This window comes from Desmodus rotundus, chromosome 4, assembly GCF_022682495.2.
Source record: "Desmodus rotundus isolate HL8 chromosome 4, HLdesRot8A.1, whole genome shotgun sequence".
NCBI classification, from domain to species: Eukaryota; Metazoa; Chordata; class Mammalia; order Chiroptera; family Phyllostomidae; genus Desmodus; species Desmodus rotundus.
The window spans coordinates 102,129,061-102,153,457 of NC_071390.1; the positions used below are offsets into that span (position 1 = coordinate 102,129,061).

Sequence of the window (24,397 nt, forward strand, 5' to 3'; positions counted from 1 at the left end):
GCTAGGTATAATCCATTACAGAAAAGGAAAGGGCTGGACCAAAACATGCTTGAAAATGTTTTGTTTTCTGCATATTAAATGTGAAAAAGACTTAAAGCCCAACAAGGGTTTTAAAAGGGAGAGTTCCACTTAAATTTTATGTCCATTATTTCAGGGTTATTTGAAAATATTTTGTTCCTGGAATACTGTTCAAATTTACTAGTATTGATACTGTCAAGTATTTACATTTATTAAAAATTGGACTTCTGGTAGCTTTAAGATCTGGGACAGGTCACCCAATCTAGTTCAACTGCTGCAGTTTATAAATAGCTGAGAGAACTGAGGCAAAAATCTCTTGGGTCCCTTCCTGCTGTGCCAGTCTAGGGCATACACGATTAAATTGAGTGGGGAAATACAGCCCTCTAGTGGTTATCATGCTTACACTGGTGCATGTAGCATATTTTTAAAATTTAATCTTTGTGTACTTTTCCCCCATTTGTTTAGTCCCCTTATGACCACCTCCCCTCAGCAATCACCACACTGTTGTCCAGGAGTCCTTTTTCCTTTTTGCTCAGTCCTTCCACCCACTAACCTACCCCCACCCCTTAGCTGTCACCCTGCTCTCCATCTGAGTCTGTCTGTTTTGCTTGTTAGTTCAGTTCATTAGATTCCACATATGAGTGAAATCATACGATATTTGTCTTTCTCTGACAGGTGTATTTCACTTAGCATAATCTCTTCCAGGACAATCCATGATGTCGCAAAGGGTAAAGTTTTTTATGGCCAAGTAGAATTCCATTGTATAAATGTCCCATAGTTTTATCCACTCATCTATTGATGGACACTTGGGCTGCTTCCATACCTTGGTGATTGTAAATAATGCTGCAAGCATCTAGCATTTTTCTAAAGTTACTGATTTTAATAAGTTGAATCAGATTTTAGTAATATATTGCATAAAAATGGTGGGAATATCTGTCTAAAAGTAAATGCTCATGTTAGATTGTAACCCACTTTTTGAGTTCTAACAAGATAGTTCAGAGTATTAGAATTGCCCTGTACTTTACAAGATGAATGGTTGAACCCAGGCACTTGGCTGATAAATGTCGTGATTATTATTATCAGATAATTGTGCATGTTAAGTATAGGATAAATTAACTGAGGTGGATGTTGAAGTAGATCATACTATATCTATGTTATGAAATATACAGCTATTAATAAGTTAGGTTTATAGACCTGGAGTTTACTATACAGCTTTAGAGGAAAATGTTACAGAATAATTTTATGTATTCGTATCTGCATTTTTGCCCAAAAGGAAGTGGAAGAAACCTCAAACCATTGTATAAATACATGTCTGTATAAGCAGAGATGATCAATCAGAAAGGGTATAAACCAAACAATATTATTACCTTTAGGGGCATGAGATTTGGAAGGATGTGGGGAGATTACTTCTTTGTCTCAAATTGTTAAGGCAAAACTTTAAACCAAAAACAGGCCCTTTAAATATTAATAGTTATAGAGGACTAGGTCTGGCTCTTAATTTCAGAACAGATGAGCAGCAGAGAACAGTTAAAGCAGCTCCTACTGATTTTCCTAATTCGTCTATTGTTTAAATGGTTGTTCACACTTGATAATCTCCTTAGGTATGTAAGGCTGAAGCCCAAGTTGGTTAGAATGTGTGGTTTGGTATTTCTCTTTCCTTTGCTAATGAGCTTTTCCCTTGCGCTGGGAATTAGTTCCTTTCCTCTTCAGCCAATCACATTTGTTAAGGGAGGACCCTTATGAAAAGGCTATTCTCTGAGGTCTTGAAGTGGAAATGATTGGTTCTGAAAATTCTTCAGTGGCATTTATAACAATTTATAATTATTGAAGGCTTATTATGAGGGCCATCTTAATATCTTCCTTCCAAAATGCTCCAGAATAATTTAGGCAACAGTTCAGGCTCTCAAAATGAAGGTGGCTCTGTCTTTTCACAGACTGAACACAATATTGTTGCAGCTTACTTGATTATTGCAGGTATGGATGTTTATTACTCTATTAGTGGTATTTTCGCTTTCGAGTGGGTGTAGCAAAGCAGGGGTTTTCAGCATAAGGCAGTAGACAAAGCATGGGTTCAGAGATAATGTTTCAAGTTCCGTGTGGATGGCAAACCTGAAGTCACTTATCCTTTCTGAGTTGGGGTGCTCAAGTAATTAAGGGTGATGATACCTGCTCTGTTTTCTGGCTGTACAGATCAAATAAGAGAATGCAGGTGAGACAATAAATGAAAGCATTGTTAATGGTGGTTAGTGTCACACGTTACTTTGAGTCCTGACGCACAATGTGAGGCCAGCGAAGTGGGGCTGAGAACAGTTTAAAAAACTAGTAATTCTTCTATAATCCATATATTTAGTTATTACATTGTTAAGTGTTTATTGGGGAAGACTGCACCATGACAAAATGCATTTTTATGTCGTTTACATACTTTTTGTAGTTTTGTCCTTGGTGGTGGAATCTAGTTAAGATTGAAAAGTCCTGGAAGGAAAATGAATATCATAAAAAGAGAGCCAAGCATATTGGCAGTCACTGAGGACAGAGTTGGAAAATTCGGCCCCTTCCAGAGTGCTGTATTGAAAAGGGCTCGAGCTTTGGAGTTCATCTTTTAGTGTCTCTGCAGCAGTGAGCGACTTCTTTCACCTTCTTGTCCTTCTATTTTGTCTGTACAACGGGGGTAAGAGTAAGCTACTTGTCATGATTCTTGTGGAGTGAAATTTACTGACACATAAATACACTTAAATGACACAGTAGGTGTCAGACAAATATTTGTCCCCCCCCCAACATTCACTGGTGCACATATTGCATTAAGATAAAGAAGGGATGGGGGAAATGACAATAGCTCTCTGCTTATCTTCTTTATGCACAGGTTGAATTGTGGTTTAAATTTTTCGTTGGCCAGTCACCCTATTTCCAACTGTGCTCAGTAATGCGTTTTAGCAGTAACTGTTATTTTTGGATTGATTTAAACAAATTTCCAAATATATTCACAAGCAGAGTGAAAAGTAAAACAAATCATACTGTACCTAGTTTATTTTTTATAATTTTTAGTTTCCCCATAATTCACAATTAGAGTATTACTTCTGTGCTAGATTGTGTTTCCTCGATTCAGTTTTGTAAATTTGAACATGCTAACTCATTCATTTGAATACTTCTGCATAAGTACTAGACAAGTTCTTTTGATTTTTTTTTTGTATGAGAAAACAGTATGTTGCTACTTAAAGAGAAAGTCATATTATAATTACATAGAAATACTTTGTATGCAAAACTTTTGGTTTAGTTATTTTTGTAGATGGCCAAGAGCAGCCATCGTTTTTGATCTAGTTACAGAAATGGTGTGCACAGAAAATTTCCTGTTAAGAAAGTGTTCTACAGGATTCGTACCTCTGCAGCATCAGTAGTAGCGATGTGACTGCTGTGACTACTGCTGCCACTTCCACCGCCTGTCTACTGCTGCTGCTGCTCCTAATGCCATCATTTGAATGGTTGCTGTATACCAAGCACTGTTCTGAACACATGCACAGCATAACTCATCCTCACACTAATTCAGTAAGCGAGTTCGTTTTACTTTCCCCTTCATACAGATGAAGAGTTTAGGTAACTTGCCCAACACACACGTCTACTAAGTAGTTAGATCAGGGTTTGAACTCGGGCGTTTTGGTTCTCAAGCCCTCACATATAACCACAGCAGTATTATCAAGGAATATCATGAGTATGTGTTTGGGTTTTTGGTAGGTGAACCGAAGGGAGCATATCTAACCTCTATACTTTTGTTCAAACATTTATTATTCTTAAGTTCCCCTCATTTTCACCTTTAACAAAGCATTTGAACTTCCCAAATATAAAATTATGAGGAAAAATACTCAGTTAAAACATTTCATTTGTTACTTTTACTAAGAGCCTACTTAGATTTTTTAATTTAATTTTTATTTTACTATTTCTCTTAGATTTTAGCTCTTACAAACTTTTACCAACTTGAGCAATATCTCTTTCTATAATTAAGCCTGGGGGGCACGAGGGCATGGTGAATGGAGGATCTGAAATTCAGTATGAATTCAGCCAATTCTGGGATACCGACAACCCTGAGTTTCTTCACCCGCAGGGCAAAGAGTCAGATCTCAGACAGAAAACTTGACTAGGGTGATACGAACCTGTGAGGCTTCTCAATTACTTGAAAGCCAGCCCCACTTCCGCTCTGGATAGCCAGACCTTGCAGTGTGTGGGTGCTGGAGGAAGAACTCAAATTTGGACATGTTGAGGTTTGAGTAACATTGGAATAGTCATATGATCTTACACACATAGATACCTCATAAATATTTAATGACCGTTAAATGAAAAGGGATATGGAACTGGAGTTTGGCTCGGGGCTGGAAAGTAACAGAAGAGCTTGTGGGATGATAGTGTATGCAGTTTGTCCAAAAAGTATCCCATATGAAAAATAGAGACATTTATTGAAGATGCAAGTATTGTACATAGGATAATGACACCTCCGTCCCCTTCAAAGCACCTTGGGACCTCACACAGTTCTCCCAACTGCCACCAGCTGCCCTATTGTATTTTCCTGAATCTCTTAAGTCTGTAATCTCTACCTTTCAAATGTGATTTTAATTTTGGGAAAAGCCAAAAGTCACAGGGCACCAAATCTGGGCTGTAGTGGGACTGAGTCACCTGGGTAATTTGATGTTTCACCAAAAAACTGCAGGGGATGTGATGTATGAGCAGATACATTGTCGTGATGATTCTGCCAATCACCAGCTGCCCCTAGCTGCAGACTTCTGAATCATCTGAATAGTTTCCTGGAGGAATGTTCAACTTTAATGCAAAATTTGATGCAGATGCATGCTCTACTCAGTCATTTTGAATGTGATGGCCACACAGTACACATGCTCACTCACTGGCATCTACCTCCCACTGACAAGTACAGTGAATTCATCATTATTCTCACAGGCACATTCCAGTCCACTCTCCTTGGCTGCCAGGTTACATCAATGTCACACAAACTGTTCTTGTTATATTAACCATCGTTGGACTTTTTCCAGACATCTTGTATGACAGTTGAGGCTTGAGAAGTATACTATAAAGAAAGACTCTTGGGCCTCTGAAAGGAGGAGGAGGAGGAAGTTAAGCTGCCAAAAGTAATGGAAGAGTCCTACATATATCCTAAAAATCAGCAGGGCTGGTATGAAAGGAAAGCAGATTTTAAAGGACTGTGATTAATAGTTATGTCATTACAACCAGTCTTGCCCTGGCTAGGTGACTCAATTGGTTGGAGCATCATCCCGTACACCAAAATTTGCAGGTTCAGTCCCTGACCAGGACACATACCTAGGTTTCAGGTTTGATCCCTGAGGCATGTATGGGAGGTATCCGATCTATGTTTCTCTCCGTCTGTCTCTCAAGTCAATAAACATATCCTTGGGTGAGGATTAAAAAGGACACATGGACAAAGCCAAAAGGGGTGGGTTCGAGGGAGGGAGGTGGAATTAGTAGGGTGATGCGGGCTCTGGCCTGTGGGATTCTGTGTTGTGGCAGCAATGGATAAATTCACATGGACTACAGAAATCTTGTGGAGAAAAAGGGACTGGACAGTCACTCTCTCAAGGGGAGAGCACACTGACCCTTGCCTTGACAGGCTTTTATTGCTTTTCTGGGCACATTACATTGAGGATGGTCCTCATTTACTATGCACAGGTTCGCTTTGGGTGGTTACCTTTTACAGAAAACAAAGGAGAGGATGTTGCTAATTACACCAAAAAGGAAGGATATTTGCAAATGTAAAGGGAAAAGTGGTTGAACTGGTTACACGTCCTTGGAAGGTTTAGCATAGATTTTAGGAAGTTACTTTAAAGATACGCAGTAAACATTTGCTGCCTCAATTCAGGGTGGGGGAGTTTTAGCAAAAACAAGCCTGTTAGCAGCCTAGGTACAACACAGGCCTGATTCCAGAGAACCTATCTGTGGGCGTGGGTCCTGTGTGCCAGACCTCACACCCCACTGACTTTTCTGGGTGGGAGCTGGGCCCACGCCACACAGAATGGTCTCCTATATTTCCCCCCCTTGTTTTTAGTTAGGACCGCTATGGATTCCACAAAGCTTGCTACTTGCTGGTCTCTCCCACAACCCTGGGAAAATAATTTGCAAATGCGTCAAAGTACACAGAACATTATTATAATCAGTAAGCAACCAGGGGCTCCAAAGACCCACATTCTCAGATTAAGCCCAACAATCATTGTCAGGCAGTAATGATCAAACAGATAACATTCAAAGAACTATGAGGGCTTATTTAGAGTGGGGTCAGATAGCTAAAGGGCCATAAAACTTTGGGGAAACAAGCTCATTTCAGGCTCGGACCCTTATCATTTAAATTGAGTATTAGCAAAGCAGGTTTCACAGGACTTTATGCATTCTTTCTTAGGTCTGATCTCCCTGGGGAATCCACCCTTTCCAGTACATGGCCGCACCCACCTCCAGCATTGTTTCAGGCTTAGGTTGAGCAGGGGAAGTAAGGCAGCCAAAAGATTAGACTTCTTGCAGACAAAATGAGGACTCAAGCTATGTCAAAACCGAGAGGCGAGGGTCCATCACCCCCTTTTTCTATAGCCCAAGTCTTTCCCTGAGGGCCACCTTGTGATCGTGCCTGTCTTAGGTCATCCCTCCCTTGAGGAATCTTAGCCGTCATTGGCTAACTGATCATGCACTGGGGACCAGGCAGGGTGAAGTAAAGTGGGCAGAGGCGGTGCTCCTGCCATGGAAATAAGCTTCATCTCCTCAGTGGCTTAGGGTCCCAAGGTCTCTCAGCCTTAGCCATGGGGCGTTAGAGCTTCTGAAACCAAGCAGGGCAGTTCCCAACATCAATCTCCCCTTTTTTGTGTGTGAATGCAATTGTAGTTGTTGAGCCTGTGAAACCTACTACTTGCTGTTCCTGAATGCAATCTTGAGTGAACAACCTCCATATACATCATAAAGCACAGATAAAGATTAAGACAAGGAGACATCCAAGGGCTGCCATGACCCAAACTTGTAAATTCAGTCCATTGAACCACTTTTTAGGGTTCAGCCATTGTAGATTATCGTGGAGGGTCTGGAACACTTTTTGTTCACTGAGGCCTTTTCTTGAGCATTAAAAAGCCTTGATGTCTCCCCAAGTAGTGGGGGCATGCCTAAAGGGAATATTATGGGGCATTAAGGAGTTGTTGCCTCTGCAGGAGGTGCCTGAGCCTCAGCCCCCATCATTGGGGCAGGTCCCATCCTCCTCCTCCGTTGATGGACCCAGACCCATGAGTGACGCTGTGGGTGTCCATATTCCTTCTGGTTGTTCAGGGTCAGCTGGACCATCTGGTCTGTCAGTCAATTGGTTCTCACCTCTAGGTTACGGAGCTTGGTGTCTATTTCGCTCATGATAAGGCTTTATTGTTTTGGCTGGCAGCCAGACAGGACCTGTAGGAATGGAAACACACGCATACCCTCTTCCCCATGTTAAGAGATCTACAGGGCCCTGCCAAGAGCCATCTCCCAGCGGATCTCTATATAAAACCTGAGGATAAGATGACTTTGGCTCTTCTGAAAAATGTTTCTCAATTGGAGTACAGAGTGATTCATCACAATTTAGAAAAATTATATGTAAACATGGCTAACAATCAAATTTTGGGGGGAGGATTCATGTGTCCCCCTTTTTTGTTTTTTAAGATTTTTAAAAGTATGATGAGCCCATTCTACAACTGCTGGACTGGTTGGATTGTAAGGTATTCCTGTTTTATGTTGGATATTCCAATGCTGAAGGAAGACCTGAGTGGAATGGGCAAGGTATCCAGGGCCATTATCAGTTTTAATTTGCTGAGGCTGTCCCAAATGACTAGAGACCTCAAGCCAATGGGCTTGTATATTTTTAGCAGATTCTCCTGTTAAAGCACATGCATGCAGGGTACCAGAATAAGCATCAATAGAAATATGAACATATTTGAATTTTCCAAAGGGAGCATAATGAGTGACATCTGTATGCCAAATTATTTGACAACTTAGTCCTTGAGGATTAACTCCTGTAGATGGGGGTGCCTTGCTAAGGGCTTGGCAATCAGGACATTCTTTAATAATTTGCTTAGCTTGGGAGTGAGGAGTGTCAAATTGTTTTCAGAGCGCCTGGCTGTTTTGATGAAAAAACTGATGAGAAGCAGCTGCTTGCTGGAAGGCAGTAAGGACATTAACTAAGGCATCTGCCTTATTGTTACCATCCACCAGGGGGCCAGGCAATCCTGAACGCTATCGAATATGAGTAATGAAGAGGGGGTGTTCTCACTTATCAAGGAGGGACTGTAGGGTCAAAAATAGGTTAAGTAGATTGGGGTGAATAGAAGTCTTAATCAATGCCTGATTTAGATGCAGTATACCCTGAGTCACAGACTATATTCAAAGGTTCCTGGGGCCATTGCTGTAGGGCCATGATTGCAGCAAAAAGCTTGGCCCTTTGGGTAGAGGAATGTCCTGAGGATACAAAGTTTCTCCAGTTTTTGTCCTCTTGCCAGGTAATAGCAGCCCGTCTGGTTTTTCCAGACCCATCAAGAAACACAGTTACCACCCCAGTTATTGGCGTTGGACTGACCTTTTCTGCCAGCCTTATTATAAGTAATGGAGTGTTTTGAAGCAACTTATCTGAGGGCAGGTTAATTTCTAGTCCTCCTATGAAATCAACTATGGCACACTGAAATTCTAACGATTGAGCTGCCAATTGTTATAAATAGACCTGAGATAAGGGGACATGAATAAAAGCAGGATTATATCCAAATAACTGCTGTGTTTGCTCACGTCCTTTTATAATAAAATGGCACAATGCAATTATATAGGTGGTAATAGTACATTGTGGTTGATGAGACAGAAGAAGCCACTCTATCCTAGCTAAGTGGGGTGACAGCTGTCCTATAAGACCCATTCGGGTGCCTAAGGTTGGGAAACAGAAAAGCTGGACAGGAAACTGTGAATTAATTCTAGTTAGTTGTCTCTGTTGAATATGCTGATTTATTATTTCTAATTCTTCTAGGGCCTCAGAGGACAGTTTTCCGGGGGAATTAAGATCCAGGTCCCCTTTAAAGGCATTAAATAAATGAGTTAATTATTGGGTAGGTATTCCAAGGCTGGGTTGCACCCAGCTGATTGCTCCCAGGAGTTGTTGGAAGCGATTAAGAGTTAAATCCCTGGGTGGATTAATTTGGAGGAGTTGTGGCCGAATTGTCCTATTAAAAAGAATATAGCCTAAATATTTCCAAGGTTCTGAATGCTGGATTTTTTCCGGAGCAATTATTAGTCCAGCAGAGGCTACAGAATTGTTAAGAAAGGAAGCAGTTTTTGTGAGAATATCTTGTGAGATATTCTCACAAGCTGTGATTAGAATGTCATCCATGTAACAATAAATAACACTTTGGGGAAATAAGTTTCTTACTGGCTGAATGACCTGATGAACAAAATGCTGACAAATAGTAGGACTATTTGACAACCCTTGAGGTAAAACCTTCCAATGAAATCTCTCTAAAGGTTGTGAATTATTAAACATAGGGACTAAAAAAGCAAATCTCTTAAGGTCCGTGTTAGCTAAGAGAATGATAAACAGTCCTTTAACTTTTTCCAATTACGTTTCCTGTTTAGTCCCAGGGGTCTGATTCCCGACCTCCTGGGAGGGCTCCTCTTGGCTGTAAGCCCTTAAACCTTGGCTTCCCAATTTGCAGTGGGCAGGGAGTAGCGTGAATGAGGCTCCAAGTGGTGGCTGAACAATAGCCTCAGTTTTAAGTGCTTTTTTTTTTTTTTTTTTTGTCTTGGAAAGACAGGCCCCCTGCTGTTTCTGCAAGCTGTAATGAGTTTAAGCAGCAAGTTAATTGCCCTGTTGTTCTCAGGACTGGTAGTTCCTAGGTTCAGAGTTTGCAAGGAAAGTGGGAAAGATGGGGGGGGTGTGCTTTGCCCAAATGTTTTAAACAAAAGTGGTTACATGCCAAGGGCCTTCTGTGACTCCATTGACTAACTGTTCCCTCTGTGAGAATAGCCAGTTCTTCCCCGAGGAAATGATCAGTGTTTACAGGTACTGAGTTAAAAAATGGTGCCTAGTCTTCCGTGGAGAAGGGCTAGTTCTCCCCGGGAGACAATACACCTATATTTCATTTTTACAATAAAGGGTCACGGCTCCAGCATAAACAAGGATGATTCTTAATTCATCTTTAACACGGCACACCCCCCATCCCACTTATAACATGCTTTAGATTGACAAATTTATGAACACATTCATAACTTTCAGAAAGTTTTTTCTCCATTGGCAAATACATTTACTTTTTTTTTAAACAATCAATTTAAATTCTGAGTAGAATCCTTATTATGTAACAACATTAGAGATCTCATTCTACTTACCAGAGGTTTAGCAAAATATTTTGAGACTGAGCTGTTCAGAAATAAAAACAAAATTCAAGCAAACCAGTATTTTCAAATTAAATCCTCTAAAGGAGGGAGTGAGACACTAGCCTTAGAATCTTATCTCACACCACCTGGTGTTATTTCAACTTCTGCCCAACTTGCTCCTAAGTAACTAAGTCTAAAGATCCCTCATTAGGGAGACATTCAGCGGCCTTAAAAAGCTGCTGAATTAGCTTAAAACATTGTTCTTGTTCCTTAGAGAGCCTGTTCCCCATGACTGAGGATTCGCAGAAAACTTTAAAGAAATTTTTTAACAAATAAAAGAACCTTGTTCTGAAATTCCTCTCGCCGTAAGCACAGCAATTACAAAACCAGTCTCAATTTTGCTTTTTCTCCACCTGTACCTTTAAATCCTTGTGCAGGCAGACGGAGGGAACAGGCAAAATCGAAGGGACCTCAACAGGCGACTTAAAAGAAAGAATTTGCTGAGATGCTTGTAAATTGTCCTGTAATCTGATTAAAGGGAAAATCTTTGGTCTTTCTTCCAAGCCTAGACCTAGCTGGGGATTGTGCTGCGGGGGTGGGCTTGTGAGTGTTTTTACAGTGTGCCTCTTGGTGCGTGGACTTTTGCTTGCAGCTGGTGGGAAACCTAGTGTTCTGTCCCGGTCCACGTCTAGCTAATCCTCTCACCCGTGTCTTCTAGTGGCGAGCACCCTTGTGGCTTTTAACTACTCCACCCGTGCCTGGGAGATTGCAGCAGATGCTTGGGAGAGAGAGAAAGGCTCCTGCTTACTAAAGAGGATACAGATGTAAAGCAGTCTCAAGAGAGGGCAACCTAGGAAAAAAACCCTTTTCCTCTGAAATCTAGCACACCCTATGACCTTCCTGAAAAGCACTCAGTGTCATCTACCCTTACCTGAGCTGATGCATGCACTCCAACCAAGTTGGTGTCTTGACCACAACTGCGGCTCGTAGCCCTGGGTCCCTGTTCCTGGGCACCAGATGATGCGGATCCCAGCCCACGGGATCCGTGTGTTGGGGCAGCAATGGACAAATTCACATGGACTACAGAAATCCTGTGGAGAAAAAGAGACGGCAAGGCCACCCTCTCAAAGCGAGAGCACCAACCCTTGCCTTGACAGGCTTTTATTGCTTTCCTGGGCACATCACATTGAGGGTGGTCCCCATTTACCATGCACAGGTTTGCTTTGGGTGGTTACCTTTTACAGAAAACAAAGGAGAGGATGTTGCTAATTGCATCAAAAAGGAAGGATATTTGCAAATGTAAGGGGAAAAGTGGTTGAACTGGTTACACTCCTCCTTGGAAGGTTTAACATAGATTTTAGGAAGTTACTTTAAAGATATGCAGTAAACATTTGCTGCCTCAATTCAGGGTGGGGGAGTTTTAGCAAAAGCAAGCCTCATAGTGGCCTATGTACAATGCAGGCCTGATTCCCCACAGGAGAACCTATCTGTGGGTGCGGGTCCTGTGTGCCGGATCCCGGTCCCCACTGGCCTTTCCGAGTGGGAGCTGGGTCCATGCCGTGCAGAACAGTCTCCTATAGTAGGGTGCAGGGTGAGCATAGTGGGATGAAAATGGAGACAACTGTCCTCGAACAACAATAAAAAAAAGAAACAACCAGTCTTCAGTGGTGATTTATGCAATTGGCAGGGCTTAATGGTTTAATTTTCTTATTTCTGTTTTACAGAAGGGCTGCAAAGATATGAGACTAGTTTTAGGAACAGCTAGAGCTCTTCAAATCAATGAATTAAAATGGATTTACTATGTTTAAAAAAATTTTGTTATTTAATTTTTTAACAGCTAACATTTTGATTTACTTATTTCCACTCTTTTCTGTGCAAGAAATTTAACATAGTTAAACCCATACTGTATACACATCATATATGCTTCTTTTACATTTGATTTTATATCATAAGCATTTTCCTGTTAGACAATGCTATGTGAAAATACTTTTAACAGTATAAGATTCCCTTGCATGGCTATTCCACAATTTATTTAACCTCTCCAATCTTGACCATTTGATTTATTTATTTAATATAAATAGGGCTGTGATGAATGTCTTTGTGAAGAAAAAACTTTGTCTTTTTCTCTTTATTTTTAGGGTTACTAACATATGTATATTTATTGTAAATTATCCAAACATTACAGAAATGTATCATTTAGTGCAGTATTTTAAAATAGTGGGTTAAGCAATATACTTGGAATATACTTGGAAGCAACTGACACTTTGATGTTTTACCCTTTATCACAAAAAATAGCAAACATAAAAGTAGGGAAAATAGTTTCCTGAAGTTACCGCACATTCATCACCTGGATATATACTTTTTGCTTTTTCTTCACTTTTAAAATATACATGGACTAAAGTTGACCCCTTTTTGTGTGTCCTTGTGATTACACAAATGCGTAGTCATGTTACCACCACCATGATCAGATGACGTTCTGTCGCCCCCTCACCCCCAAATTTCCTCATTCTTCTGCTCTGTTGTGAACCCTTTTGCCACCCCAACCCCTGGCAAACATTCATCTGCTTCCTATTACTTTTTTCTTTTTGCCTTTTCCAGAGTGCCATATAGCTGGAATCATCAGGCCCAGGACTAGCGTGAGGCATGTGAAGTGCCTATGGCGCAAAATGTAAGGCGGTTTCACGTTCAGGTCTGACCCTGCGCGGGCACCACGCCGCCCGCCCAGCTGGCCTCACTCTGCTCCTCCTAGCCCTCGGAATCAGTGTGCAATGTTTGGGTGTGGCTTCTTCAACGCAACGTAACGCGTTAGAGAGCAACACACGCTGTTAGATTTAATAATGGTTTATTCCTTTTTACTGCTGAGTATTATTTTCTGTACCCCCTTTATCAAATGTACTGGTCAGTTGACAGACATTTAGGTTATTTCTACTTGTTGGCCGTCATGAATAGAGCTTCTGTGAACATTCATGTGCACTATCTAATTTTTGGGTGGATGTATGTTCTTTTTTTTGTACTGCTTGGTTATTTTTTTTTTAATTGTATTTTTTCCATTACTTTTTAACCCCCATATATCCCCCTCCCCCTTCAATCACCCCACTGTTGTCCGTGTCCATGAGTCCTTTTTCCTTTTTGCTCAGTCCCTCCACTCCCTAACCTCCCCCTGCTAATAGCTGTCATCCTACTCTCTATGTGTGAGTCTGTCTGTATTTTGCGTGTTAGTTCAGTTTGTTCATTAGATTCCACATATAAGTGAAATCATATAATATTTGTGTTTTTAATGGCCAAGTGGTATTCCATTGTGTACACATCCCATAGTTGTTTCATCCACTTATCTACTGACGGACACTAGGACTGCTCCTGTATCTTGATGACTGTAAAAAAGCATAAAGCACCCACTCTTCCCAAGTGGTCTCCCATCCAAGTATTAACTAGGGCCAACTCTGCTTAGCTTCCAAGATCAGACAAGGTCTGGTGCATTCAGGATGGTAGGGTCTTACACTCATTTGAGTATATACCTAGGAGTGGGATTGTTGGGTCATATGGTAAGGGTATGCTTAACTTTATGGGAAACTGCCAAAGTGTTTTCTGGAGTGCCTGTACCAGCTGGTATTCCTACCAGCAATGTACAACAGCTTCGATTACTCTGCATCTTCAGGAGCTCTTGGTATTGCCAACTTTTAAAAAAGCCACATAGCTGGTGTGTCCATCACTTAGATTTAACAATACACTTGAAGTATTAATATTTTAAAGTAAATTATCATGTCATCCTGCCTTTAAAAATTTCAGTATGTATCTTTAAAATATAAAGATATTTCCCTACATATCCACAATATCATTATTACACCTAACAAAGACAACAATAATTTCTTAATATCATTAAAACCCAGTCACATTAAAATTTCCCCAACTGTCATTAAATGTGTTAATATATTCAGCATGAAAACATGAACTAGAGTATAACACGTTAGATAGAGTATGCTTCATGTAGAAACAGTAGTCACTGTTTCTTAGAAATTTGTTTACATGGGACTTTTTTTAAACATAATTTTTTATCTTTCAATTTCAGTTAACATACAATATTATATTAGTTTCAGTATACAATATAGTGATTAGACTTTTATATAACCTAGAAAGTGATCACCCCGATAAATGTAGTACCCAACTGACACCATACCCCATGCTATACTTTATATCCCCATGGCTATTTTGTAACTTCCAATTTGTACTTCTTAATCCCTTCCCCCTTTTTACTCATTCCCCAAACCCCCTTCCATATGGCAACCATCCAATGTTCTCTGTATCCCTGAGTTTGTTTCTGTTTTGTTTGTTCATTTTTTTTAGATTCTTCATACTAAGTGAAATCATGTGGTATATGTCTTTCTCTGTCTGACTTAGTTCATTCAGTTTAGTGCCCTGTAGGTCCATCCATGTTGTTGCAAATGGTAAGATTTCATTCTTTTATGGCTGATTCATATTCACACTCCATTGTATATATGCGTCGCTTCTTATTTATCCATTCACCTTCTGATGGACACTTAGGTTGTTTCCATACCTTGGCTATTATAAATAATGCTGCAATGAATATATATGTGCATAAAAGGGGCTTAAATGTTTAATTTTGACACTACTTTTAAACATTTTTAAACATAAAATAAACAAAGTATGTAATATTTTTGTGTATATTCTCAGGTACGATAAGTATTCTCAGCAACTTCGTAGTTCTGGGCATCTTCATCAAGTTCAAGGAGCTTCGCACACCCACAGGTGCAGTCATCATTAACCTGGCTGTTACAGACATAGGGGTCAGTAGCATTGGCTATCCCATGTCTGCTGCTTCTGATCTACATGGAAGTTGGAAATTTGGATATGCAGGATGTCAGGTATTAGAGATCTTTGGAATGAAAGCTAAATAAAGTAGATTAAAGACATAGAAATTTAAATGTCTAAAAAATCCCATGGTTTTAATCAAATAAGATCATATAATAGTTATGGTGCTCTTATTTAAACCAGTTTCAGGAGTGACTGGGAAATATATTCTTTATTATGAAAAATGAAATTATTAGCCATACTTATATATTTTTTAAATTTCCTCAATCCAAAGGGAAAAAAAACAAAAATAAAAAATTAACATTCAAGTAAAAAACAAAAGCAAATACTTGCATATTCAAGTGAAAACTTGCACATTGCAAATTGAAAAAGAAATACCATACTTTTATTTGAAACAATAAATATTAATGATATACCATAATATCTAAACAAGATACTTAAGCTGTCTACCACATTATTGATCTTTTTTTTTCGGCATGGGAAAGTCCTCCATGAGAATTGCTGTTAACTATATTTACTATTATTCTTACCGACAAGAAAATAAATTAATATTACTTTTCATTAAGATAGTAGGCAAATAAGACTCTTGGCCTGATTTTTTTAAAGTTTACTATATTAACTATAAAATTGTAAAGAGTAAAATGAGACTAATAGAGAAAATGAACACTCCTGTATGTGCCAACTAGTTTTGTCAAATCTTTATGTTTTTCAACATGTGCTTCAGGTTGTTTTTCTCTTTAAAGATATAAAACTTTACAGGTGCTGTTGAAGGTCAGTGCATACCATTCCAACCTTATTCCCTTTTCTCCTGTGAATGATTTTCTATCTTACTAATATTTATGTGTACATAAACTAAATACTGGTTGAACATTTTAAATTTTGTGTAAATAATATATTGTCTGCATTATACAACTTTCATGATTCAGTAGTTTTGAGGTTGAGCTGTGTTGATGCATGTACCTGTAAGTCATTAGTTTTATGAACATACCCCAACATACTGACTCATTTTTCTGTTATTGAGCATTTCTTCCCAATGCTTTTGTCTCACTAAAAAAAGGCTTCAGTGAATGTTCTTACACATGCCTCCTACGATACGTGAGAGTTTCTTTAGGCACATTGCTTCAGGGAGGAACGTCGGGTTGTAGAAAATGTTCATCTTCAAGCTTATCGGATGTGGCCACACTGCTCTCTAAAATGGTTGTGCCATTTGCAATAGCTTCTGTTACCTCACATTCTCCCTGGGCTTTGGATTGTCAGACTGAAATTTATTTTTATCATTTTCATAGGTGTATTACGGTGTCTATTTATAATTTTCACTTCTTTGAATATGTACTGTGGTATACATATTTTTTATGTCAGAAACATTCAGATTTCCTCTTGTATGAATAGCCTATTTTTCTGCTTGTTTTTTCCCATTATTAAGTTGTCTACCTTCTGAATACTTGTCTTTTGTCGGTTACCTGCATTGTACCTAATTTATGGTTTGACTTTGCTCTCCAGAGTATGTTGTATAGAAGTTTTATTTTGTCTTTACATGTTAAAAAAAGTTTATTTTAATTAAGGAAGTCTCAAAACACTTTTCATAAATACCTTTTTTAAACCAGTTACAATTTGAAAATGGAAGATGTATTTTAAAATTAGTGCAATAGAGGGGCGGGGGAGGGGGATAATGGTGGAAAGAAGGGGAAGGGACCAGACAAAGAACATGCATGGATGGCCCAGGGACATGGACAACAGTGTGGGAATTGATGGTAGGATTGGGGGGGAGGGAGTGGAATGAGTGGAGGAGGGCAAAGGGGGAAAAACTGGGACAATTGTAATAGAAAAACAACAAAGATGATTTAATAAAAAATTAGTATAATAAAAATCATTAAATGTATTTAAAATGTATTCTCGCAATGGGATAAAAATGTAAATGTCTCTTGGAAGGTGTGTACAATGGTGGATTCTGTACAATTTTGGTTTTCAGATTTATGCTGGCTTGAATATCTTTTTCGGAATGACAAGTATTGGATTACTCACGGTTGTGGCCATGGACCGATACCTGACCATTTGCCGACCCGACACAGGTGCAGCGCTTGACTCAGCTTTCTCAGCGAGCCCATTTCTTGCCTGAGAGCCCATTTCTTGCCTGAGTGCCGCTTGACGCACAGCCACTTTCAAATGCGGATATAATGGCTGCGGTTGTGGCCAGCTCCGTTTCTCCAGCGATCTTTGTTCAAAAGTTTAAACAGCTTCCTGTTATACTTAGAATAAAATCCAAATTTCCTAAGAGGCTCCAAAGCCCAGCTACTTTTCTAGCTTTGACTAGGCGCCCCCGCCCCCCAACTTTGGGGTCCTGGCCAATTTTGGGACTTCGTAGATGCTGTTTCCTTAGGTCTGGAAAGTGCTTCTGTCAGCTTCTCGTCTGGGTGATCTGTTTGTCCTTGTGTATAGGCTTTTTTAATTTAAAGATTTTATTTTATTTATTTTTAGAGAGAGGGGAAGGGAGGGACACGGGGAGGGAGAGAAACATCAATGTGTGGTTGCCTGTCATGTGCCCCTACTTGGGAGCAGGCCTGCAACCCAGGCATGTGCCCTGACTGGGGATCAAACCAGCGACACTTTGGTTCGCAGGCTGGCATTCAATCCACTGAGCCACATCAGCCAGAGCTGTGCACAGGCTTTGAGTGAGCTAAGGTGCTCTATAAACAATCTACTTGATAACAATTTAATCAGTTAAAACAAAGTGAAGATATGAATTCCGTTACCGGCAAGTGATACTACTATTTCATATGTTTGTTAACAGGAAGAAGAATGACCACACACACTTACCTCAGCATGATCCTGGGGGCCTGGACCAATGGCCTCTTCTGGGCGTTGATGCCTATCATAGGGTGGGCTGGTTATGCCCCTGATCCTACAGGTGCTACCTGTACCATAAACTGGCGGAATAATGATGTGTAAGGGACACTTTTACACTTGACAATCAAATGCTTCTAATGTAGACATGTTCTCACCATTTCAAATTTAAGCTCACATCAAATGTTTTCTGTGCGGTGTGTCGAAGAGCTTCCTTGGTAGGGGTGACGTGATTGCAGCATTGAATTATGCTTGTTTGCAAGTAAAGGCCGTCCAGCTCCCCTTGCCCTGCTTAACCTGTCCCTTCATCTCTCTCCTCTGGCAGCAAAGGAGATACAGGGCACCCTTTGGCATCTGCCCTTAGAGGGAGAATCTGAGAGGGATAAGGGGTGTTCGTATTGCTAGACAGCACGCAGCTCGGGCCAAAGCCAAGGCTGGATCCTTCCTGTCTTTTCAAAATGATCCGGTGATAAAGCACCCTCTGAGAATTATGCAGCACAAGTGCTGTCCCTGCAAGGGTTTGCTTCCTAGTTAGTGATGCTTTTCTATATTTACCAAGGAGAAAAGGATAATTTAGTTTGTTAAAGAAAATGAAAGCTTACTCAGAAAAACAAAGTTTCTAACTCTAACACTACATCTAAAACCTTTTGTGTAAAGGGTGGACAAGTACATATTTTAAGTTTTTACAGGCAAGACTATTCCTATTACAACATTCAACTCTGCCTGTGAAAGCAGCCATGGACAGGATCTAAAGGGGTGTCCAACCGGTGGCGCCAGCTGCTTGTGGCCTGGATGGTCGTGAATGCGGCCCAGCACAAAATCATAAATTTACTTCAAACTTTTTTTTGTTCATCAGTTTTCGTTAGTGTTTGTGTATTTGCTGTGTGGTCCACAGCAACTCTTCTTCCAGTGTGGCACAGAGACGCCAAGAGTATGGACCCCTCTGTCAGAATGCGGGCCCAACAAAACTTTACTTACAAACATAGATAACAGGCTGGCTTTGGCCCAGAGGCCATAGTTTGCCAACCCCTAGTCCAAACGGACTGAGAGTCAAATATACTTCCTAAGCCATAGAATAATATGATGGCTGCTGGACAGTGCCAATATTATTTCCAGTAATAACCCTCTCCCCTCCTCGATTCAGTACATCAAACAAGCAGTGGTTTAATGCCTCGCTCTTCTTACTTTCAGGTCTTTTGTGTCTTTCACGATGACAGTCATTGCGATAAATTTTCTTGTGCCCTTGACAGTGATGTCCTACTGCTATTACCATGTCGCTCGATCCATTACGTGTCGCACTGCTGGAAACTGCACTGACTTCCTCAGCAGAGACTGGTCAGACCAGGTAGCTGTGACAAAGGTAAGGCACTAACGTCCTTAAAATACGTAGTAATCAGGCTCTTACCATCCGAGGCCCCCTAGCCCCTGCAGTCACCTCTCCCCACCCCCTCGATTCTTATTCTCTGGCTCTCATTTGGCACCTACCTCCCTATTTCTAAACAATGTGCTAATCAGCTTTGGATATTTTTGTTTGCCCTTACCTCTTGATTTCTCACTGCGGACAATGAGAATTTATGCCACCAACCTTTTCTATTCTTCCTCACCAACCTTTCTCTCTCCGCATCTTGTTTGGTTAGATGAAGAGTCAATTTTGCATTATTGCGAGTACCTAAATTTCATTTATTGCAGATTTCTGTAGGGGTCAATGATTTGTATTTCATTTTAAATGATTTTTTAAATTTTTCAGTTGCAGTTGATGTACAATATATCAGTTTCAGGTGTACAGCCCAGTGATTAGACCTTCGTATAATTTACGAAGTGATCACCCTGATTCATTCTTTATAAAACTTTTTTCCCTTGGAGTTAATGATTTGTTTATTTTTTTTCTTTCTTCCTCTTCCTCCTTTCTTTTCTCTCCCTTTGTTCCCCTCTCCCTCCGGAGCTCTCTTGTTGTGGTTTCGTTTGCTTACTTCCCTGTGTACCTGTCCCTAATTCATCTCTAATCTCTCCACCACCAGCATCAGTTTCCTCTCAGTACTTTCAAAGGCATCAGGGACTTTCTCCTTTTCTTGGAACATTGCTTCCTGGCACTCCTGGGTCTCTTGCCCTGCTCTGCACTGGCTGTTCTCTAAAACCACAGTCCAGAAAGCTGCCATCCTCTGTCTTGGGTTGGATCGCCTGTTTTCTGGGTTGCCTGTCTTCCTTTCTCTTGGTTACTCCCTCTCATTTGGTGGAGCACATTCTCAAGAAGATTCCTGAGAAAGCTATCGGGAGGTAAAGTTTTAAAGATTTTGCACACCTGAAAATGCATTAAAATTCTCCTATCATAATGCACTGATGGTTTGCCTGGTATAAACTTCTAAGTAGACCAATGATTTTCCAAGAACTTTGAAGGCACGCCCTATCGTCTCCTAGCTGCTGGTGTTGCTCTGGAGAAGGCTCACAGCATGCTGGTGACTGACGCAGTAGCAACCTGTATGTTAGCTCTGCAGGCGGTAGCATCTGGCTTTCTGGCCTTTCATACTGATGTGCCTTGGTGTGGCTCTTCATGCACCCGTGTGCTGGGCTTTGGCAAGTGCCTGCGATGGGAAGACCCAGGTCGCCCGTCCGTGTCCCCCTCCCTGCCCCCACCCCACTGTGGGAGAGTTCTGATGTTATTTCTGTGGTGATCTCCCACCCTGCTTTGTTTTCTCTGTTCTCTTTTCCTGGAACTCCTTTTATTTGGATATTTAATCTCCTGGATTTATTTTCTAATTTTTAAAAAATTTCTCTTTTATGTTGTCCCTGTTTGGGGTTTGTTTGCTTTTTTGTTTGTTTGTTTTTATTTCTACTTTCGGAGAGATTTCCTCAACCTTATCCAGGCTGGGGTCAGGTAAGGAGAGTGAGGTGCAAGTCGTGGGTGCAAAATTTAAGTAGGCACCGAAACACTCAGTGATTAAAAAAGCAATTAATGCAGTATTGTTAAAATTCAAAATTAATGCAAAACCCCATACTGAACACAATACAAATTTTAAATAAAGATGGGATCTGACCCTGTACTTGCACAACTCACCTCGTTTACCTTACCCTTTCTATTGCGTTTAAAAATTCTGCTCTCATATATCGGATAAAAACCATTGTTACAGATAAAATAATTATTTCATACTATATGCTCCTTTTTAATAGTCTCCTCCTCTTGTTTTATATCTTCTGTATGTATTTTCCTCGTGTTCATCACATATTGTTTCTCTTGAGTTTATATATGAGCCGGTTTGGTCTCTGCCTGTCAGTTTGCGTGTTTCCGCAGGGTCTGGTGGTCAGTGACTGTGCTGAGTACTGACAGTGATGCACTAAAATGCTGACTATAAGCTTCACATGGGCTCCTTGGTTGGGATGTTTCTTTGGGGCGCTTTCTGACAGTCTGCATCTCCAGGTCTTTTCTTCTGGGCTGGTCAGTTTCCAAGGACAGGATTCTTTCCCGTGCCTGGGCGGGAGGTACAAGTCTGTCTGCCCATATGCTATAGCTCAGAGTGGGGGACAGCATGCAGCACCCCTCTTTCCAGTACAGTAGTGCTCTACTCTCAGTGGAGCCCAGTGTCCCCCAGTCCTGAGTTTCCCTGCTTTCCCCCTCTTACAATGACCTTCTGGGTGCTTCGGGGGAGGGATGGGGGCAGCTGCCTGGCTGCATGCAGAGGGAATTCAGAATTCTAACTGCTTCTCTTTGAAGATTTCAGTGAGTTCTCTTTTAAATTCCACGTGCAGCCCCACATTCAGAGCTAGCTGTCACCTCGAGCTCCTGAGGCTTTCTGAGCTGTGGGCAATGGAGTAGTCTGTGTATGCCAGGAGTTCATACCACAATCACTAGAAAAGCGTTAGGAGTGGGTACATATGTGCTTTTCATCAAGGCCAGCATTTGCACTCTTCCCTAGCACACCAATAGAGAGGGGAGGCATTCTCTACATTTGTGTCACATTGCATCTGTTTCACAAGCTCTTGCTATCACAGATGACTTCTTTTTTTGCACATGAGCAAAGAACAATAAGGGGTAAAATTCAGTTTTTCCCTTATGCCATCAACAACATAAATTTCCTCGAATTCCAATCTAGATCATTTTATGCTGTTTTAGATTTGTTAGTTATTTAGATATTGGGTTTGGCAAATACTGATTTCTTTTACAGATGTCTGTGATAATGATATTTACGTTTCTGGTGGCGTGGTCTCCTTATTCAGTCGTGTGCTTATGGGCTTCTTTCGGTGACCCAAAGAGGATCCCTCCCTCAATGGCCATCATTGCTCCACTGTTTGCAAAATCTTCTACATTCTACAATCCCTGTATTTATGTGGTTGCTAATAAAAAGTAAGTAATGTCTGAAATGCTTCTGAACAAAAATGGATACAGGAAGAATGTTTAAAAAGACCGCAGATAATGTTCTAAGACTTCTGGGGAGATGAGTGACCGAAACTTGCTTTGCACTAGTTCGTAAAAGTTATTTGACTCATGCAACTGGAGAACCTTACATGCCTAGAGCTCCAGTTCTGTGACAGGCTCTTCCCACAGGGAGGCAAGATGATCACAGGCAATCCCGAACCCCAATTCTACCAGCTCAGCAGCTCTGAATTCAAGTTTCATCTCAGATAACTTTCTGGCAGAGAAGCTGCTAGAAGGTTGTTAGGAGGCTCAGCTTAGTTCTTATGGTTATCCCACCCAAAATACGTGGCACTGATATTTCAAAGAGAAGAGTAGTTCTATTACAGGACAATAGACAAGGCAAAGCAATGTTGGGCTCCCTAAGTGGGAAGCATAGTTGTATATTTACCGGAAAGAAGACATCCCATTCAAATGCCAGAGAAAAATCCCAGGCTTCAGGCGAGGGTAGTCATTGAGGGCGATAGAGAAAGAAACCCACCCCTTTTGTTAGGACTCTTGGTAAGGATTTCTTTTCTGCCTCCTCAGTGAACCTTGGATTATTTCATTTTATTTTGCTACAGAAAGATGGAATGAGCCAATCTACTGAGCTTAAATCTTAGTACAGGTCAAGTAATTTGGCCCTGGAATGCCAGTGCTGCTTCTATTAAACCTGTGCATGTACGCACATGTCTGGGAGAGCAGCTTTCGTTATAGCCATGTGAAGAAATGCGAAGACTGTTAAGGCCAAGCAGCCACATAAGAAGAGTAAAGAACACATTTTAAGTTCGGGGTCTGCTGATAGTTCTTTCAGAAAGGTCAGTCATTCTTAAGCTCCATTTAGTTTCAACTGGCCTTTGCTCAGAAGAACAGATGCACGAAATGCATATCCTTTATTCAAATAAATAAACGATTGCAGCTGACATTAGAAGTGTCATTAAACACAGAATTATTGATTTTTATTAAATGGCTCCAATGTTTGTAATTAATTCCACAAAACTGGTCTTCAACTATACCATATACTTCCTTCATTTATAAAGATTCTCAGCAAGAGAGAAAGTTGGAGGCAAAAACTTATCCGGAAATGTCAACTGGCAGTAGTGGCATCTTAGCCATATTTGAAAGTGTTTTAAAATTCCACGTCATTATAGGATAGTGCCGATTTTCCCTTTCTATTGTAGGTTTCGGAGGGCGATCTTTGCCATGTTCAAATGTCAAACTCATCAGGCTGTGCCTGTGACGAGTTTTTTGCCAATGGATGTACCTCAAAACCCACTGACTTCTGGAAGAATCTGAAAAAAGAGGAAAACACAAGTTATCAAAACATTTTACTTACTTTTTTTCAATGTTTTAATATTATTTAAAATATGAGCCCCTTTAGATCAAATGCAGACATGGATTATTATCCTAATAGACTGAATTCCTCAAGTGTAGTTCATAGTTCTTCTGTTTGCGCATTGGCTGCCGTCGGGAATGTTTCTTTGTTTCCTTATATGTAAACTTACTGTTCATCTCCTTCGATGAACCCGGACACACGAGATTAAGGCCGCGTCTCGTTCTCTCCGTCTTGGCACTGCCCTGTATCGACGACCTGGGATCCTGCCTGGGCCGGATGGAACTATAATAATAATATAGTTAACACTCGTTAATAAATAATTACTGAAGTGAGTTGTTGGATGCTCCTAGCCAGGGACTTTGTCTAGTTTGTTTTTAGAGAATGCCAATATGTAGCAATATTGATAACTCTATTCTAAATCAATTTTATATCATGTGCTTCTATTTTTAAAGCTGAATTTTGTAAAACTGATTGTTATGCATAAAGATAAAAAAGCGAATGCACAAAATAAAGTTTATAATATTATAACGTAAATAGTCTGCAGTTATTTTCTAGTATCTGCTAAGAATTGGATTGTTTTAACATTAAGTGTAGCTTCAAAGTGTGGTAACAATTACATCCATAGGAAA

General features: G+C 40.5%; 1 protein-coding gene across 2 annotated transcripts; it reads left to right on the plus strand.

The window, feature by feature from the left end:
- Positions 1-1,443: 1,443 nt before the first annotated feature.
- RRH (retinal pigment epithelium-derived rhodopsin homolog) lies at positions 1,444-24,271 on the plus strand. 2 transcript variants are annotated; one of them, XM_024578800.4, is made up of 7 exons: positions 1,444-1,992; positions 15,070-15,260; positions 17,177-17,276; positions 17,996-18,149; positions 19,240-19,408; positions 22,206-22,384; positions 23,614-24,271. In XM_024578800.4, exons 1-7 carry the CDS (start codon positions 1,887-1,889, stop codon positions 23,726-23,728), a joined length of 1,014 nt encoding a protein of 337 aa, XP_024434568.3. In that variant the 5' UTR covers positions 1,444-1,886; the 3' UTR covers positions 23,729-24,271. The 2 variants fall into 2 exon arrangements, with proteins under 2 accessions (XP_024434568.3, XP_053778889.1); XM_053922914.2 differs by lacking the exon at positions 23,614-24,271 and adding an exon at positions 23,017-23,061.
- The last annotated feature ends 126 nt before the right edge of the window (positions 24,272-24,397 follow it).

Coding starts and splice junctions, on each gene's coding strand:
- RRH (XM_024578800.4), top strand. CDS start 1,887: ATGCTCCAGAATAATTTAGGCAACAGTTCAGGCTCTCAAAATGAAGGT. Junction 18,150..19,239: donor AACTGGCGGAATAATGATGT/GTAAGGGACACT, acceptor TCTTACTTTCAG/GTCTTTTGTGTCTTTCACGA. Junction 22,385..23,613: donor TATGTGGTTGCTAATAAAAA/GTAAGTAATGTC, acceptor TTTCTATTGTAG/GTTTCGGAGGGCGATCTTTG.